Source organism: Calliphora vicina, chromosome 1 (genome assembly GCF_958450345.1).
Source record: "Calliphora vicina chromosome 1, idCalVici1.1, whole genome shotgun sequence".
NCBI lineage: Eukaryota > Metazoa > Arthropoda > Insecta > Diptera > Calliphoridae > Calliphora > Calliphora vicina.
Window position 1 is genome coordinate 96,898,231 of NC_088780.1, and position 20,026 is coordinate 96,918,256.

Consider the following 20,026-nt stretch of genomic DNA (forward strand, 5'->3'; position numbering starts at 1 on the left):
CTGTTTGGTAAAATATATACTGAAAGTAAAAAAAGATTAAAAACTTGTTCTTGACCTGACCTTTATGAACTTCTAAAACTAAAAAGCTTTTTTCTTACAAATATTTTGCCAACTTTTTGTTAATTTCTAAAGCCAAACTGAAAAGGGAATTGGAAAACAAAATTTAGTTTTTAAAAACAGCTCAGAACGTTAACAACTTCGCTTAAATTTAAACTAGAATTCTAAACAAATCCCGGCAAAGAAATTTAAACAAAAAGAAAAGAAAATAGAAAGAATGAAAAAAACACCTTGAACTTGGCCGCTAAATTTTAGACAAAATAAACAACAAATAGTTTAGCAATTTTTAAGATACATGTATTAAAACTAGTGTTTAGCTGTTTTGTTTTTTTTCGCAAAAAGATACACACACAAACTTAAATAAATTAAAAAGCCAATGAACTCTATCTAAAGCGTATTTGAATTTCATCGATACTCATTATGTTTCGCTGGTTAGTGATTATAGCAACAACATTACTGGCACTCGCCACTTTAAACACTATTTCAACAATATCATATGTGAATGCTGAAATTACCAGTTCGCCAGCTTCATCGTCATCATCGCTGTCCATTGGACAAGAACAAGATGAATTGCATGAAATGTTAAACACCGAAAAGGTACTCATTGATACCCTTAGGCATTATATTGAAACACAAGAACACAGATTGAACTTTTTAAAAAGGTAAAATTACAGATTATCTTTCATAAACAAAATTAAATAATGATTGATTATCAAATTTAACTGTTTAAATTTTTATAAGAAAATGTCGATTTATTTATTTTTTTTATATTATTGTTATTATGTTTCAGTAAAACCAATGAAATACGCAACATTCATGATGGCGTCACCGACCGAGAGAAATATTTATACAATCCCATCAATGCTTTGACGATATTGAAAAGATTTACCGCCGATTGGAAAAGTTTGAAATCGTATGCTGAAGATTATTTGAAAACGGAGGGTAAGTAATGAAACGACAGATTAAATATGTATTGGTTTCAATGGAAATGACTTGTTGAATGTAATTAATAGTTTAACACTGTCTTAGTTCGCATCTGATTTCATTGCTAATCAATTCAAGACCAATTCCAAAATCCATAGTTTCATCAGATTTGGCTTCACTATAAATCTGGGAAGTTTTTCTAAATCAGTTGATAAACACACGCACTAGTTTATCTCAATGGATAAATTTGGATAGGCTTTAGTAATGCTAAATAGGAAAATTGTGTTTTTTTAAGCCCGAGAGAACTTGAAATTGTAAAAAATATCACAAAAAAAGAAATTTTAATCAAACATTAATATTTGAAAAAAAGTCCAACTTTTGACCACTTTTTCGGGTATTGCTGGTCGTATGTCACGAATAACACGAAAAATGTTGGCCTCCAAGGCGTCAATTGTTGCTGGTTTATCGGCATAAACCAGTGACTTCACAGGAAATAATTGAGAGATATCAAATCGGACGCTCTTGGAGGCCAATTGCCAGGACCATTTCTTGAAATCATGTAATCGGCAAATTTTGATATCAATAAATCGATGGTTGTGGTCGCCGTATGCTATGTGCCATACGGCACATAGATGTTGAAACAACATCTCTCCCGGATCAATGTTATTCATGTTTTCAAACAAAAATCATTGATCATGGTGCGGTAACGATCTCCGTTGACCGTAACATGAACTCCGGCTTCATTTTCTAAAAAATTAAGTCCGATGATGCCAGCAGCGTGTAGACTGAACCAAACGTTGCATTATTCTGGATGTAATGAAGTCTGCTGTGAATTGGTTTTACTAAATATGCGGCCTCATCACTGAAAACAATTTTGCGATAAAACAGTCGTTTATAAGTTGCGCGAATCGATGATTGATTTTCACAGTACATTTGTTTAATTTGGTAACGCTATTCAAGCGTTAATCCATTAATGATAATAAGCCAGAGTATACTGATCATAAATGTGAGCGCAGTATAGCAGTTCGTTTGACAGAATAATATACTCAAATTGGCAATAAAAGTCGTTTTATACAGAATGACTTCATTGTAAATGATTAATTAAAATGGTCATTAATCAACCAGAGACGGCTTAATAATTTTAGCTTCACGTGAATTATCTTACCTTCTATATGACGCCGATAAATAAGCCTCAACCTGTAAAATTATTTTCCGACTTCTTAAAATCAATTGCTAAAAATTTCAGCAAAAAGCAGTCAGATTTTTCATTTCGATAAGCTAGCGGAATGACTATATAGTAATTGTAAACTAATTTAAATACTTACATATGTGTATAACAAAATTAATTCGTTTATTTCGAATTTTCAATTAAAAAACCCATATGTATTTTAGAACCCATTAATGCCGAAATGGTAGAAATATATCCAGATGTCACAAGTTCGGGTGGAACAGTTAAAAATTAAATATTAATACTGTCTGTAGTAAATTTCATCAAAATCAAACAACGGAATCCATTACCAAAAAAATTATTTTGAAATTTAATGATAATCACAAAATATCTCTGATGGATTTCATTCAATTCCAAAAATATAAATTGTCTGTCTGTTTTGATATGGATACTGAAACGTCCTGCATAAATTAACCCAATAATTTGGCAAAATTAAATTTTTTGTATTTCCAACTACATAATTAGCTCTTTAATTCATTGGATTGAACACATAGCTATTATACCCAATAACTGGTCGTTAGTCTACTGAGAACCGAAGTAATAATCTAAACGAATTTTATTCACTAGCTAATAGCTGTTATTAGCCAAATAACGGTTTGGGGTCATTTTAACCCCCAGTGCCATTAAGGGTTAATTTCCATTTTTGTGCTGTTATTATAAAAACTAGACTTCATGTTACATTTTACTCAAGTTTCATTAAAATCGGCCCAAAAATAAATAACATTTCGCTATTCTTCTATATATATAAAAATGAAATGGTCCATGTATATAATGTCATCACGTGAGAACGGCTGGAGCGATTTGGCTGATTTTTTTTATTCGATTCGAAATTTTCAGGATATGGTTTGTAAAGAAAAAAAAAATCAAAAATTCCGGGTAAAACTCGGAGTTATATACAGTAAGGAAATAGACCTCATTCGCCAAAAAATGGCCAAATAATTGGTTTTTCTCGAAAATTATAATAGATATTTTCATAATTTTTTCACATTTTTATTCCCTATTATATTCTCAATAAATCCCATTGAGATGATCAGAAATTTCTGAACTTTGACTGCCGTTAAAAAAATTTTATTTTTTTGGTTATATCTGCGAATAAGTTAACGGTATCCTACGAAGACAAAAACTCATATACAAGTAAATATGGATATATTTTAAATAAAAATGAGCTTTATATTTTAATATTTCTCAAAATATGTTAATTTTGTTTCTACATTTCTTGTTTTAGAAGCCTTAGACACGTTAATGGCCTGGCGAATTTTTAATAACTTTTTTTGACCAATTTCTGTTTTTTATGTTTCACTAGAACGACAATTACGTATGCATTCTATTCTTTTAAATTAAATTGCAAAAGTAATTTTTTAATGGCAAAATTTTCCAAAAAAATTTCCAAAAACTGAAAAAATGCATTTTTTCCCCTTGTAAATGCATATCAAAACTTCAGAGGGCTTGCGGCACATTTTAACCCCAACCAATTTACCTACAAATTTTTCAGGATGATTTTTTTACCAATGTTCACCAAACTGGGGGGTGAGAGAGGCCAAAATTCAACTTTCGTTTATTAATGGGCACCCTAACATATATTTAGTCCTTTTATTCCTAGTGGAACATCCTTTTCATCTCATTCCATGATACACCATACTCCAGCAACTCATTCTCAATTTGGCGTCTCCTTGGGGATTATATTAGACGGATTGTCGAGTTATATCATTTATAGACTTTCTCATCGTGTGTCAACCAAATTTGCGCAATCGTACTTTCATACAATATCAAACGGAACTTGATCAGTACGTTTCAATAAATCTTGGTTTGAATATGTACACAGAGAAAACAGATTCGTAGTAGCAACCGAATTTGTTACCAATTGAATGATTCGGTTGCACAGATAGAATTTGTTGGTTCTATCAACAGACAGTTGATATAGAATTTTAGTTGAAGCAACCAAACTTTTGTTACCTTTTCAAAAATTTTGTAGCCACAATTGTAAAATTTGGTCACTAAGGTAGAATCATTCGATTGGCAACAAATTCGGTTGTTATCACTAATCTGTTTTCCGTATGTAGTGACAGGCCAGACAATTCTAAGAATACGCTACTCGTTCGGTCTAAAACCCGCTTGTCCTCGTCTTAGATGCGACTGTGCTGGATATGGGCTATGATCTTGTTCGTAATGTGTAAAAGAGTTATACCACTCTAATTTGAGCCATCATGCCATGTTCCCTTTTTCATAAGTTTCGTAATGAGACTTGTCTGAATTCATCTGCCACTTTCTCATTTAACCAACAAATTTTAATTGCAGGTTTTAGAAATCTTATTATTAGTGTGATGTCAGTTTCCAGAACTTCGGAAGATATTCAAACTTGAAGTGCTGATATCGTTATTCACTTTGTTTATATAATGCATTGGATCGCAATCTTATATTGTGGTATATTCTGTCGGATTTATCGCCAACATTTTCTCGCTATAATCGTCCCACTATTCCAACTGTTGAACGTTAGCATATATCAGTTGGCCCTGCTTATTCGTCAGGAGTTTTTTATTATGGTTGCTATGGCCGATTATCTCCGTAATACAATACAAGACCTTGGATCGACCCGTTTCACCGGCTATTTGGCCTTCCTTGGCTAAGCTATCAGCCACTTCCGCTTGTCTTTCCTTGAACATCTCCGGAAAAGAGAACGTACTAAACATATGGATGGAAACACTGATCTTCTAAAATAATTTAGTTTGTTTATCTATACCTAGTCTGAGCGAAAACTAATATTAAATTTGTTGCTTATAAAGTACAAATTATAAAAGTTTGCAGTACGATTTATCAATGAAACTAAAAATAACCAAAATTATTGTTACATGATTTACACGACACCGAAAAAAAATTACATAATCATACTTCATTTATTACCTTAAACATTAAACCTCAAAAATGTCTAATGTTTTCCCTTGTTTGTTTTTATTTCGTTGCCAGATTTAACCAAAAATTACACTCAACAAATAGAGTCACTAACATTTCCCACAGACGAAGATTATGATGCAGCACTTATTAATTTATTGCGCATACAAGACATGTATCAACTGGAACCGCAACGATTGGCTGTTGGCGAAGTAAATGGCGTTAAATTGGGGTAAGTGGTAAACAGAGGGATTCGCAAAAAAACCAAAAAAATAAACAAATTATTTAAAATAATTTGCATACACAAACACATTTACGCTTAAACAACAAAAAAAATGAAAAATTTTTAACACATGTTTCACTTTTAACAGTTCTGAAATGACTTGGAGCGATTGTTTGGAAATTGGCTTAAAGTCAAGTAAAAATGGTTATCAAACTTATGCAAAATATTGGATGGAAACAGCATTGGAAAAATTGCCAAGCAACAACAATACCAATGAAGCCACCATACAAGGACACAAAAAACCATTGCAGGATGACTACACAGTTAAGGCGAAATTGGAAATTATGACAGCATTATTAAATACTGAATATAAATTAGGTAAGCTCACAAACTTACTTCAGGGGAGATGTAGTTGAAAAATTAAACGATTTCTCAATTGATTTTCTTTAACTTTGCCACAATAATGATTAAGATTTATGGAAAATTTATGTAAATTATGCAAAATTTGTGAACTGTTATTTTGTTGCTTTACTTTACATTCGTTTTGATTTTAATTTTCTTTATGGTTTGATTCTTATTCAATTTACTCTTGTGCTGTATAAAATTTCTTTAGGTAATATACAAGAAGCTTTAAAAATTGCCAACGAAATGCTTGAACTTCAACCCAAACTAAAAAATGTCAAGAAGGCGAAAAAGCAAATGGAAATGGAATTAAAAAAATCGAAAGGCAGTAAGAAAAATAACCAGAGCAACAAAGTTGAACAGAAGACTGATGATAAGCAAAAAAAGGTAAGTGTAAGAAGCGAAATGGAAATATTACTTAAATGTTTACAGGCTATTCATGGAAGTCAGTTGAGACAGATAAATTGATACTTTTAACATTTTATAAATTTAAAACCAATGTTCCTTGACCTTACATTTGGCTGTGAAAATAGCTGATATTTTTTTTAGTTTCTTCAATTTAATTAGTACGATTTGTAGTACCGACTATCACAAAACCGTACTTCATTAGTACAAAAATTTGTATCGTATATACTAGAGTGTCCCAAACATTTTTTTTTTTTGGAATTTTGGAACGCATACCCTCCATTTGTTTTATAAATATAAAACTATAATTTTTTTTTATTTAATATTTTATTTATTGTATCTTCACAAAATAATGTGAACTATCAATAATTTGTTCAAATCTTAAATCTAAATATTATTTTTTATTTACGTCCCACCACAGTTGGACGAAAAATTATGTTTAATTTATAGATCCTATCATTAGCGCAGGTCTGTTGGATTCTTCTTCTTAGTCGGATGTAGCCATTACTTCTCATTAATGTTCGTGCAAGTGAGTTTGTTTTTTTATTTCATTTTTCACCAGTCAGACACCTAGGTCCTTTTGAATGTTAATATTTCTCACATACCATTTCTCACATTTTATTTTGGAATCTTTGAATTTTTTCAATATTAGAAGCTGAGGCCGTGCCTCATAATTGAATTCCATAGCACCATATGGGTTTTATTATTGAGCTGTACAGCAAAAGTATGCAATCTAAACTCAATCTCGAGTTTTTACCAATTAGCCAGTAAATTTAACTTCATTTGAGTTTTTTTCGTATCAAGAGGCATATTTTCAGGTAAGACGTCGGGCTAGATGCAGACCTAGATATTTAACTTCAGTTTTTTGAGGTATTATATGATTATTTATTAGGATTGGAGAGCACGATTCTCTACGCAATGTGAATGTAAGATGTATACATTTTTGCTCGTTTACTTTTATTCTCCATTGTTTTAACCACCTTTCTATGTCGAGTATATGGTCTTGTAAAAGTACAGATGCTTCTTGGGGGTTTTCATGAATGGCTAGTATAGCTGTGTCATCAGCAAAAGTAGATATGTGGGTTCGACTGTTTGTAGGCATATCACAAGTATATAGCAAATATAGGAAGGGACCCAGTATACTTCCTTGGGGTACGCCTGCTTCAATAGGCTGTGGTGAACTTATGAAGTCTCCCTCTTTAAGAACGAACTTTCGATGACTTAAATAACTTTCTAGAAGCTTGTGTGTGTTCACTGGTAAATATTGTTTTATTTTTATCGATAATCCTTCATGCCATACTTTGTCGAAGGCTTGCGAAACGTTGATGAAGAGTGCAGGCCGGGAATTGGACATAATTGGGTATGTTGGCATATAAACTTATGTTTTCGGAACTGCACGTTTCACAGCAATTATGAAATTCAATCTGGTCTAACTTCCTTGCATACTATTACGTAGCGCAAACTTTTAACTTGGTATTGATGATCTATTCTGGTAATCTAAGATGTTAATACATTTCAATTCTCCCAAAGATTTTCACTTGATTTAGTCATTACCATTGTAGTGGGTTTCACTTTCTGGTATCATATAGGGTTTTAGCGGATCTCAACATAAATAAGTCGTCTGGGCCTGATGGCATACCAGCACTGGTCTTGAAGCAGTGTTCTTCGACGCTAGCTCGTCCATTAGCTAACCTTTTCAGCACATTATACGGTGTTGGTAAATTTCCTGTATGTTGGAAGGTTGCTAATGTAACGCCAATTCCGAAAAAGGGAGACCCTCAAAATTATCGCCCAATAGCAATTTGTTCTGCACTTTCCAAAGTTATGGGGAGTATGGTTAAATATCATCACTTGAAATATTTAGAGTCCAACAATTTACTCAGCGACCGGTAGTATGGCTTTCGTAGAGGACGCTCTACGGGAGACGTGTTAGTCTTCCTATCGAAAAAATGGTGTCGTTCCATACACCGTTTTGGCGAAAGTAAAGTGGTGGCTCTAGATATTTCTAAAACGTTTGATAGATTATCGCATGGTGCGCTTTTAGCAAAAGTTATTGCTTTTGGTGTTGGTAATAATTTCTCTGGATTTATATCCAGCTTTGTCAGAGATCGCACTGAAAGGCAAGCCTGTCTGAGGTTGGTTCAATGATGCAAAACATGAATAATACGCTCAACAAAGATCTTGTGACAATCTCTGAATGTGGTTGTGCGCATAGGGGTCGATTTCAATGCACGCAAGACTCAATGTTGTATGTTAACACACAAACGCACAACAGATCATGTTGTTCCATCTGTTTTCATGGGTGGTGTAAATTAAAGACCTGCACAAGCTGCATTGTTTAACACGAAGACAATTGCCACATGATGCTTTTGTCATGTCATGTTATGTTCTTTTACCTACTTAACAGCAACACGCAAAGGCAATGTATATCAAAACAAAAAACAAACGCAGCATCATTTTAACAACATCATAACACACACAACATTAAAAAAATTAACAGATGCATGGATGACATGGAAAATAATTTCAAGTCATTTAAATCATGTATGAGGCCTTTTTTGTATGAGATGATTTCAATTCACTTGTAGTATTTATTGTGTGCAATAAGAAAAAATCTATATTAATATATAAATGTCTTTGTAAGTTTGTTGGTTTGTTTATTTGTTTGAGCATCACGCCTAAACGGCTGAACCGATTTTATTGAAATTTGGAACGTAGATAGATCCTTACTATGAAGCGTCAATAGGCTATATATTTTTTACTACGACAGGGCTAGCGAAGCGCACCGAGTCAAGCTAGTTGACTATAAAAATACAACTGAAATTTATATTTATATTATATAGTAGGTCAAAATAAAAATACGAAAGTACACCAATGGGTTTTTTAATGTTGTTTTGGAAAATTTTACAATATTTAGTAATATTACCTGTTATATTATTATTTAAAAAGGAATACGTGGAATATAAGCCATAAAATGCCAATAATTTTCATGGAATTAAAAATGTAATGTGTTTCACATACATATTTTAAATACTACCTGACTTAGGTACAACCGCTCGAATATTATTAACGGGACATTTAATAATTACATTGCTAAATAAAATAAAACTTCATGAACAAAGCCAATTGGCCTATTAGACGGTGTTTAATTAAAGAAAATTAAATTAATGTATAAATCCTTAACGGTGAAGTTTATAATATATTTAATGTTTAAATTTAATGAAGTGTCTCTGAATCGTTCGCGGCATAATTGCTACACAAATATAAATCTACGAAAATGATCCAATGGAACAAAAGCAACTGCCCAACGATTTGAAGAAAAAGTGTAGGGCATTTATTGCGTAACTTCACAGAATTTTTTTTTCCTATTTTTTGTTTTCAAATAAAATCTAGAAGGCTTGAACAAAATTATTTAAATTTTCTAGTATATTTTTATGTTATTCAAAAATGTTTGAAATTTTTCTTGGAAAATATTTAATTTTTTTATGATTTTCAGCTATACAATGAGAAAATATGTATACGTTTCAGACTTTTCTATACATTTAGAAATATTGGCCAATATTGGGATATTATACAAAAATATTTGAACTACATAATGCAATTTATTATAAAATAGCAACAAATTTGTGTAAAAAAATTAAAAATTTCTTTCATGTACAAATTAATAATATTTATGAACATGTTCTTATTCTGAATGAAAAAAAGTTTGGAAAAAATTCATGTTCGATTAATAATATTTATTAAAAAATTCATTCCAATTAAGATTTTTTTTTCCTGTGTAACACTTTATTATTTATATTTTTTAAAAATCCTTATATTATTTGTTCTAAATATTTAAAAAAATATATATAATGCTAAATAATAATAGTTCTCAGATTTTCACAGTTCCGCAGTTATGTACAATTTCATTCTGCTATGCAATTTTATTCTGCCTAACAATGCGACACTTGTTAACATCAATTCAATTCAAGCTACCACACATAACAACAGCATCATCAATAGTTATAGACATGACATGGCACAACACGGTTTTCGAGGCGCGAAGACATGGTACAACATGGTTTTTGCGGCGCGATGACATTGAACAACATGATGTGCGCGTCGACACAACAAAACAAAGCATCAAATTTTGAAGTAAGACATTTTTCTACAAAATGTTGTCTTGTGCAGGCCTTTAGTGTAAATACTAAGGTATCAGAAGCTCTTGATGTGCTAGGCATGAGTATTCAGTGCGATGTCCGCTGGACAAAACTAATTTTTCGAGTTCCGTTTGTGTTTCACTGTTCTACCGATACTACAATGGTATGTGTTCTGCAGAAATTAGGAAACTTGTTCCCGAAACCAGTATTTTTTACGCAATACAAGCTCTTCGGCAAGGGTACATCCATTCGTTGTCGACTGGACAGTGGATCGCACAACACATTACAGGGAAAATTCGTTCTTTAGCCGTAATTTCCGTATGTGGAATAAGCTTCCTCCTGAAGTCTTTCCTGTCACTTTCAATATAGGAAAATTCAAATCAAATGTCCACAAACACTACTCCCTCTATCCTCCCTCCCATTACAAAATATAGTTTTGTTAGATAAATAGAAACATAGTTTATTTAATAGGCATGTTAAACATAATTTTTACCAGAACTTTTGTGATATCTTCGGACTTCAGTGTGACTCATCTAAATCTACAGCCATCTACATTTCACCATAACAAGTTAATTTGGCAGCCACACACTTCGCCCTCCTTCTGCAAGCAACCTGTGGAGTTAATAAAGGTGTGAATCATTTTTAAATCACTATTGTAGAGATGACCAACCTTAATTCCGCCAAAAGCTGTCCAGTGGCAGATAATGGTGTTCTTTGGACTCTTCTTCACCCTCATCTAAAAATATGCCAGATACAAGATAACACTGCAATTACGACCCCTAAATGGAATATTGTTAGATTTACTGCAAATCTCGATCTCTGCGCATTCATAGCACGCCCATTTTGCTCATGAATTCAGATGAGGGTGACCAATTTAAATCTTATCAAGAAACCCCGGAAATTCATTGAGAATTTTGATGTGATATACATTTTCTAATAAAAATTAGAATATCCAAGAATTATATCCCTTGGTACAGAACATGTTGGTAGGCTGTACTTATAGTAATTAGTTCAGTCTAAATCAGCGAGCTGCAGTGAGCTCTGAAATGAGCTCTCTTGTTTTTATTTTCACATGTACGCAAGCACACGCATTGTATAAAACAAGTAAGAAAGTATGGTCGGTCAAGCCCTTCTTTTAAAATTTCAATAATTTATATTTTTGAGTGATTTTCGGAAGTGGGGTTATATGGGGGCTATGACCAATTATGGACCGATCACCATGAAATTAGGTCGTGTGATTTATGTCTATATTAAAGTTAACTATGTTGAATTTTGTGTGTTTACCAACATTTTTAAGCGATTTGTGCACGTTAAAGTGATTTTCGGAAGCGGGTCTATATGGGAGCTATGACTAATTATGGATCGATCGTAACAAAATTTGGTCACATGAATTTTGTGTATATAAAACTTATTTGGAGCGGAATTTGTGGAGATACATATATAAATTAAACATTTATGACCGATAAAGTCCAATTTCGGGAGGACATTTGTATGGGGGCTAGGTGAAATAGTGGACCGATTTCAGCCAGTTTCTTGGTCCTTGAGCCGAAAAAATAATATGTACCAAATTTCATCGTAATATCTTCAAAATTGCGACCTGCACTCTGCGCACAAGGTTTACATGGACAGCCAGCCGACCAGATGGACGGACGGACATCGCTTAATCGACTCAGAAAGTGATTCTAAGTCGATGGGTATACTTTAAGGTGGGTGTTAGACTAATATTTTTGGGCGTTACAAACATCTGCACAAACGCATAATACCCTCCCCACTATGGTGGTGTAGGGTATAAACAGTCAGTATCGCATGAGCATTGATAGAAGCAGGTTGTGTTCCGCTTTTATGCTTGTTTATTTCATTATTTCAGCTATTTGTTTTAGTTTTTGCCGGAGAATAATACTCAACTGATACAACTACAATATCTAAAAACTGTAGTGATGTGAGTTTGCATTTCGCTGGTCTAAATTATACTACCGGAATATTTTAGTTTAAGGTACAGTCCCCAATTCAGCTGGGCTGAGTAAATGCGGCTTCCAACTTTACCCTAGAAAGGCATTCCATTTTAGAAAAGCATTCTTTTTTAACCTGCCTTTGGTAAAAAATAGAATGTCATTCTTCTTAATATGTATGCCGTTGGTCCATTGGTTCCGGTATTGTGTAGTCAATATGAATATTCGAAATGAACCGTAATTCCAGTTCTTTCAATATCTAGCTAAGCAGCAGCTTTGTAGTATTAGCAATGATTTACATTCCTGAAATGTCTGTTTGTAGCCAGCCAAGGTCTTTCGTTACTACAATCATCATCATCCACATGTTACACTCGCATCAGCCTTGAAACTAAATAGTACCCAGAGCGTATTGGTGGTAAATCCTTTAAACATTCTGAGTTCGCTCTTAGCTAGCGTGATAGCTTGTGGGATTTCCTCGTAGATAACTTGATAAATCGATTTGCTTGTCAGATACCATATACAGTTACCAGCTGTGAACAAACTCCGAATCCACCCAGGATCTGGTGCTGTCTCTGACATATCCATTTGGATAATCAATAAGGGGTTAAGAGCCTGGCTATACTAATACTTGTAACAATTGACCTTCTGCTCAAACACTCTCTAACGCATAAGATAACAAGTAAGAAAGTATGATCGGTCAAGCCCGACCATATAATACCCTACACTAAGTAAATAAGCAAAAATATTTTTCTTTTAAAATATCAATAATTTGTATTCGTGAGTGATTTGCGGAAGTGGATCTTATATGGGAGCTATGACTAATTATAGACCGATCGCCATGAAATTAGGTCGTGTGATTTATGTCTATAGGAAAATTATTTATGTTGAATTTTTTGTGTATACCAACATTTTTAAAAGTTTTATGCAAGTGAAAGTGATTTTCAGAAGCGGGTCTATATGGGAGCTATGACTAATTATACACCGATCATCATGAAATTAGGTGACATGAATTTTGTATATATACAACTTATTTGGAGCGAAATACATATATAAATTAAACATTTATGACCGATAAAGTCCAATTTGTGGAGGACATTTGTATGGGGGCTAGGTGAAATAATGGACCGAATTTCAACAGACGTAAACATTATATGTACCAAATTTGATCGAAATATCTTAAAAATTGCGACCTGTACTTTGCACACATCCTGCCAGCGAGCCAACCAGTGGTGGTGTAGGGTATAATGACATACATTGTCGTCAGTGTAGCCTTTTGAAAATTTGTTAAATTCCGATCTCGCCATATGCCAGTGTGAATATGTCTGTGTACAGCTTTTTTATATCACTAAGTTAGACCATTGATCCCTATTCGGTATTAGGACATCAAAGGACACCAAGTCACTTGATATTATAACAGAGGAAGGAAGGAAAAGGACGAGAAGGAAATATATGCAATTGAGGCTATTGACTGACTGTTCCAGATTTATTCACCATATAATTTCAGCGTAGGTGACCAATAGACAATTTTAGGATTAATATATGTTATCACCCATTTTCCGTAATTCATTGTTATGTTATTAGGAGAAATTCAGCTTATGGTGACTTGTATAACGATTTTTTAAGCTGGGAGATTAAAAATGTTTACAAGTTTATCCAACATAAAAGCAATCCCAAAATTGGATAACACTGACGACACATTCTTATTAATTGTCTGTTTCCTGTTATTTTTTTGTAAATTTACCAAATGTGATGTTAACCTATTTCTCTCTTTTGTTTGTCAAAACAAATTTTCGTTAACTTTAGAAAACAACAAAAACAGTTGAAGAGCTAATGATTGAGGAGATTTGTCGAGAAGCCAGCAGTCTACAAAACAACAAACAAATACATACAGCCTCCAGCAGCGCCTCTTCATGGAATCCAACTTTTCCACTCACACCATCTGCATGTGCTGTTGTAACAAATAATTTGCCACTCCTATTGATGCAGCCTTTAAATGTCGAACTGTTGAGTTTAGATCCATACATTGTCATTTATCACAATGTTCTAAGTGACAGGCAAATAGAAGAATTAAAAGATTTTGTTGTCGAAGGACAAGACGACACGTTTCAGTTTACGAAAATTGGTCAGAAAAAAATGCGTCAAATGAATGGTAAATTACATTATATCCTTGGACATTATGGACAGGATTTGTATGATGACTGGCAAGTGGAACGTTATAATTTTGAAAATCTAATGGAATTAGAAAAGTCAAGTGTGAATTATGAAAATGCTAAGCAATCGCAATTATTGTTTAATGTAAGTTAAAATTTAAAATAGACGAATAAACATATTATAAATAAATAATTTTCAATTTATAAATTTCAGTTACAACAACCTTTAATGGGTGGTGCTGTGATATTTCCTCAACTGGAATTAAGCATCAATTTGCCTCGGGGTTCCCTGCTTTACTTTTCTAAGCTCAATGAGTTCCATGCTCATGATTATAGATCAAATTATCATGTTTGCCCCGTTATTGGCGGCAGTCAAATAAGTAAGTATTTATAATTATTCGCTGTCTATTTTTCTTTTTAATTATTTTAATTTCTTTACAACTCTTTGCAGCTGCCACCACCACCATTAAAAATATTTAAATTTATGTCTTAGATAAACAAAATAAATGTGTGCTTTAAATAGTTTGTAAATTTACTTAAGCTTAAATAAAAATCTCAGTATAAATAAACAAAATAGTAATATTTATTGTGTATAAATATTTTATAACCTTGTCTTTTAAAATTTGTCTACAGCTTCTCTTGGGCTTGGTCAGTTGGACAGTTGTCAAACAAATCATTTTTTTATATTTATATGACAAATTTTAGCATAGTAAATGTCATGTGCTATGATGGAAAGACAAAGTGCTAAAATTTATTTAAGCAAAAAAAAAAAAAAACAGAGGTCTGCTAGTGTCAATAAAAAGTTTTGTTTTTATACAACTTTAAATAAATGGACGGTTAAGAAAAATTGCTATATGTCTGTACACAAAATTGTTTGTAAAGTTTTCATTCATTAATCAATTAATAAATGGAAGTAATTACTCAATAATTTACACCCACTTTTAAACTGGTATTCACTGTCATATCGATATGCGATTTATGAATTATTTAAAAGGTTTCATCGTCAATAAAGCAACATTTAACGACTCTCACAGTATGTATGTATGACAGACTCACGGTTCAGATCCCGCTCATTTTTATTCAAACTACTTACAGTGATAGGATTCTCCATATTAAACAATCGAAAATAACTATTTAATTGGAGTGGGAGGTACCACGCCCCCTATTTTAAACTCATCCATTTGCAGAAAAGTTTTGATTCTTTAAATTCTTGTCATATTCCATAATACGTATTTACTTTATATAGAAACGCTCCCTTAAGCTACGTTTCCGCATACACCGTAATCTGCACCGAAAACGAAATTTCATACATTTGCACCGAAAAAAAGTTCTTTTCAGAAATCGGCAACGAAAATTGGGAACGAAACGGCACCGATCAGTAACGAAAAACCTGTCATTTGGGGCCGGAACGAAAACAACTTCAAATAGGTTGTTTTCGGTGCAGTAGGAACGAAATTATTTTTATACTTCAAATTTAAAGAAAATCAAAATGAATAAAAAAAATTAATTTTCTTTATTGGAACGAACTGAATAGATTTTGTCAATAATAATGAAATTTTATTTAATGTGCGACATCCAAAATTAAAAAGTAATTTCGTTTCTGTTTTATGCCGCAACGCACCCAAATGAAACGAAAACAATTCAGAAAGCGGAAACCCAGCTTTACTAGACGATAGTGATGAGGACAATAGACTTAAAAGACTAGATTTTTTAATTTTATAAATAGCTATAGCTAGCCATATCTCAAAATCGACTTTTTGTTAAAAAAATGTTTATTGTAGAAAATTAATCGTTTTTATTTCTGAAGTTTTTGAAAAGATACCGTTATTTTTGTGTTACCCCAGAAAATCGCCTTTTTGACCCTTAAAACAAAAAAAATTGGCTTCACAATGTTCCGCAACTTTATCCAGGAGTGTTATTTCTACATTTTTCTGAATGTACCAACATTGAAAAAAATCCACATAAGAGCTATTTTCTTAAATTTATAAGTAAATGTCATTACCACCACCTTGCGACCATTTTTTGCAACAATTGGTAAAACAAAAAAAATTGATAATTTCAAAGCCTTTCAAAAGAGTTATCTGTGATGAAATTCTGACAAAAAATTAGAAATCTAGACGTAAAAGTAATTAATAGTACACCGAATCTGTTTTTTTATAATTAAGTTTATTAATATCAAACGAGTTTATTCAACGTTATTCAATTTTATATATGGACAAATTTTTCACAAATAGTTTAGATAGATATTTTTCATCAATCATTCGAAAAAAATTTTAAATAAAAAATGTTTGACTTTTTTTTTCCAAATTGAAAAAAAGTAAAAAAAAGTTTTTGATTTTGCAAAAAAAAAGACAAACATTTTTTATTTTAATTTTTTTTTTCCAAGGATTGAAGAAATAGCTATCTAATTTATTTGGAACAAATTTTGCTAAGAGCAATAGGTAATAAGTTGCATGGATGACAAAAACACCTGTTTGGCTGTTGAATAAGTTGGTATTAACTACTATCCAATTGGATTAACTTTGCTGCTCAGCCCGATCGGAAGACATCGGTTTTAACAATTTGTTTACTTCACATGAAATCCCCCATATAGTTACAGTAGACCGTACCTCAAAAAAATCCCCGTTCACCTCCTAATATAAAGTATTTCTGCAAGGCTGTAGCGATTTTTTTTTTTTTAAATTTATTTGCCGAATGTAGTTGTCGCCTTTTTAAATTTTTCGTTATTATTTGTCATTTTCAGTCGGATCTTAATGTATGATATATCAATGTTTTTGTCTCGAGAAGACCAATGTTTTTCTCTAAGGTTAGCAAAAGTTCAGTGATTTCTAATTTTCTGACATTACGGAGGTACATTAGGTTGGTAGGAACAGAGATCTGGTGGATAAATACTAGAACGGGATACTAAACGCCAATGGCCCTTAGAGCTTTTTAAAGATTTTTCAATTGATATGATCTATTCACATTGCTATCATACATCAAGCTCGGTTCACCATGTGAAAAAGCGAAAAATGCCACAAATAGGTTCGCTTGTTTTTTAAGTAACATAAAAATGGCTGAAGAATTTTGCTCGAAACTTTGCACACTGATCAGGAACTTCAATATCTAAAATTACTCCGAGCCGCTTAACAATACAATGCTCACTTTCTGAGATATTTATAGCGAAATGTCAAAAAAACTAAGAATTTTGAATTTTTTCAATTTATGTCCGGACAAAACATTCTATTGAAAAGGCTCGGAGAAATTTTAGATATTGAAGTTCTTGTCCAGTGTGCAAAGTTTCGAGCACACTGAAACGAGTTTATGTTGAATTTTATGGGGATACCAAAATGTTTAAGAGATTTATCCTAGTTAAAGTGATTTTGGGAATGGGAATGATTTCCTTTTATAAGAAACTTATTTGTCTGGAGAAATTTGTGTGGATACCAATATAAATCAGATATTTATAAAAAAAGGTTTATTTCTGAAGAAAATTTGTACTGAAGTTAGGTGAAACCAGTTTAAATAGGCTTCGTCCTTAGGCCGAAAAAGAAGCATATACCAAATTCGCTCAAAATATTTTCAAAATGTTTTTGGATGGTGGATTCCAGACTATTTGTTGGGCGTTATAAACAACAGTCCAAACGCATAATACCCTCCCCAATATGTGTAGGGCATAAACAGGTTTATTTATCACACCCATAAATGTTTAAATATAAAATCTCATGCATATTTCAAATCGCAAATTTTACATTTAAATTTTTTTATATCGATATTTCAAAGAATTAATTTCGATTCTAATAAAACCTAAGTGAGGATTAGAAATGCTAATTTTAGCAGTTGTACCCATTAAGAGTTTGCTTGCGTTCCGGAAAAAAATTCAGTTTCTAGTCACAAATTCGTTAAAATTATTTCTTAAAATTACACTGTCCAACAAATTGAGACTTTTTGATTGGAACAGAATAGCGACCCTATAGTTCTGAAAGGGCATGTTGAGTAGATAATTTTTGTAGAATAAACTTATAGTCCACCTGATCGGAATTTTTTTTTACAGTGGGTCAATTTTTCATTTCTTATTGTCAGAGTTATATTGTGGAATTTTATGGGGATCATTTTTGTGGAAGATCTTAACCCTCTAACTCCTCTCCTTAGGGGTCAATTTGACCATTTTTTCGAGAAAATGAAAAAAAGTCGTTTCAGGAAGGACATTTAAGGATTAAAATATTCGACGAAAATTTTTGCCGGGAAATTTCAGTGGCGGTCACCAAAGATACCAAAGATGTAGATAAAGCACTTTACGCTTAATTAGCAAAATTGCACGCCACCTTGGGTCTCACATTTTTTAAAAAAATCGCCAAAAATCTATTTATAATCCAAATGAGCTGATATTTAAAATATAAATAGCCCTAGAGAAGATCTAAAAAAATATATATACAGATGTAGATTATCACTTTTAGGTCAAGAGTTATTTAGGTTTATTTATTTACTTTTTTTAATTTTGTTCGATTTTTTTTAGATATGTCGGGCCTACGGTGGTTCGAAATTGTTCTTTTAAAATATCACCTATATTCGCGATAAAATTTCGAATACTATAAAAACAACTTCCTAACAGTCATGTCGTCCCTATAAAAAGCTACACGCATCCAAAGTTGGTACATGTAAAAATGACCGTATTTTTTACGTTTTATCCCAAAAAAGTCCCTATATATTTTCTTTTGTAGAAAAAATGTTCTTCGGGACTATATAAAATTTGTACATGATTCGAAAAATTTGGCTCACTTAAGTGGACCTAGTCGCCTCCAGACTTATCCAAACTATGACAATTAAAAAAAAAAATTTTTGTTTGAGCAAAAAATTCTAAAAATTTTAACGTTTTTTTATATATTCCACGAAAATGTGGTTTTGAAAAAACGTAAAAAATACGGCCCTTTTTCGAATTATAGGGTCGCTATTCTGTTCCAAAAATGCTGTTGGACAGTGTTATTCTTACTCTAATATTTTATTTCAGATGGTTTCTTTGGGTTGCTTACTTGCAATTTTTTAATTTTCTGCGAAATTATTAACCCGAAAACCGAAAAAGTGCCAAATAAGGACCATTATTGTGGATAATGGTAACAAAATAACTCTGGACTAGTTTTGAAGCGTTCAAGAGTTAATATTTTATTAATATTATTTTTATTTATTAAAATACGATCCCGCCTATTTACAACCAAATGTACCACAATGATAAAGAAAGTTTGAAGAATCTTGTGCCTTGCAGTTAATCAGAAAGTCGTTTCTCAATTCTAAAGGTTCTTCCAAAATTTACGCAAGATTTTATTTTGCCGCCATTTGCAAAGTCAAGAGTTGCCAAAACAAAGAAAAATATAGTGAGAACAACGCGTTATCATTGTTGATATATTTCTCAATAATAATGATAGTTTCGTGGTTAGAGTTTGAGCTAAATCATCCTAAGTAATGAGGAAAATTTTCACTTTGATGGAAAAACAAATGCAACCACACCGTATCACTGTTTGTTGCTGGGACCACACTTCTTCGAAAATGAGACTGGTAAAGCTGTGACTGTGTGACTGTGACTCATGAATTTCCTGATCATGTACTCTATCATTTAGGTGATCACTATGGACACCTAGATCGAGTGATTTAACACCATTGGAATGTATAGAGTTGTTTGAAGTTAAAGG

General features: G+C 32.4%; 1 protein-coding gene across 1 annotated transcript; it reads left to right on the forward strand.

Moving 5' to 3' along the window:
- The first annotated feature begins 477 nt into the window (after positions 1–477).
- LOC135951677 (prolyl 4-hydroxylase subunit alpha-1) lies at positions 478–14,843 on the forward strand. The gene is made up of 8 exons (XM_065501364.1): positions 478–719; positions 848–999; positions 5,171–5,327; positions 5,467–5,696; positions 5,932–6,107; positions 14,017–14,508; positions 14,578–14,743; positions 14,815–14,843. Exons 1-8 carry the CDS (start codon positions 478–480, stop codon positions 14,841–14,843), a joined length of 1,644 nt encoding a protein of 547 aa, XP_065357436.1.
- Positions 14,844–20,026: the final 5,183 nt, after the last annotated feature.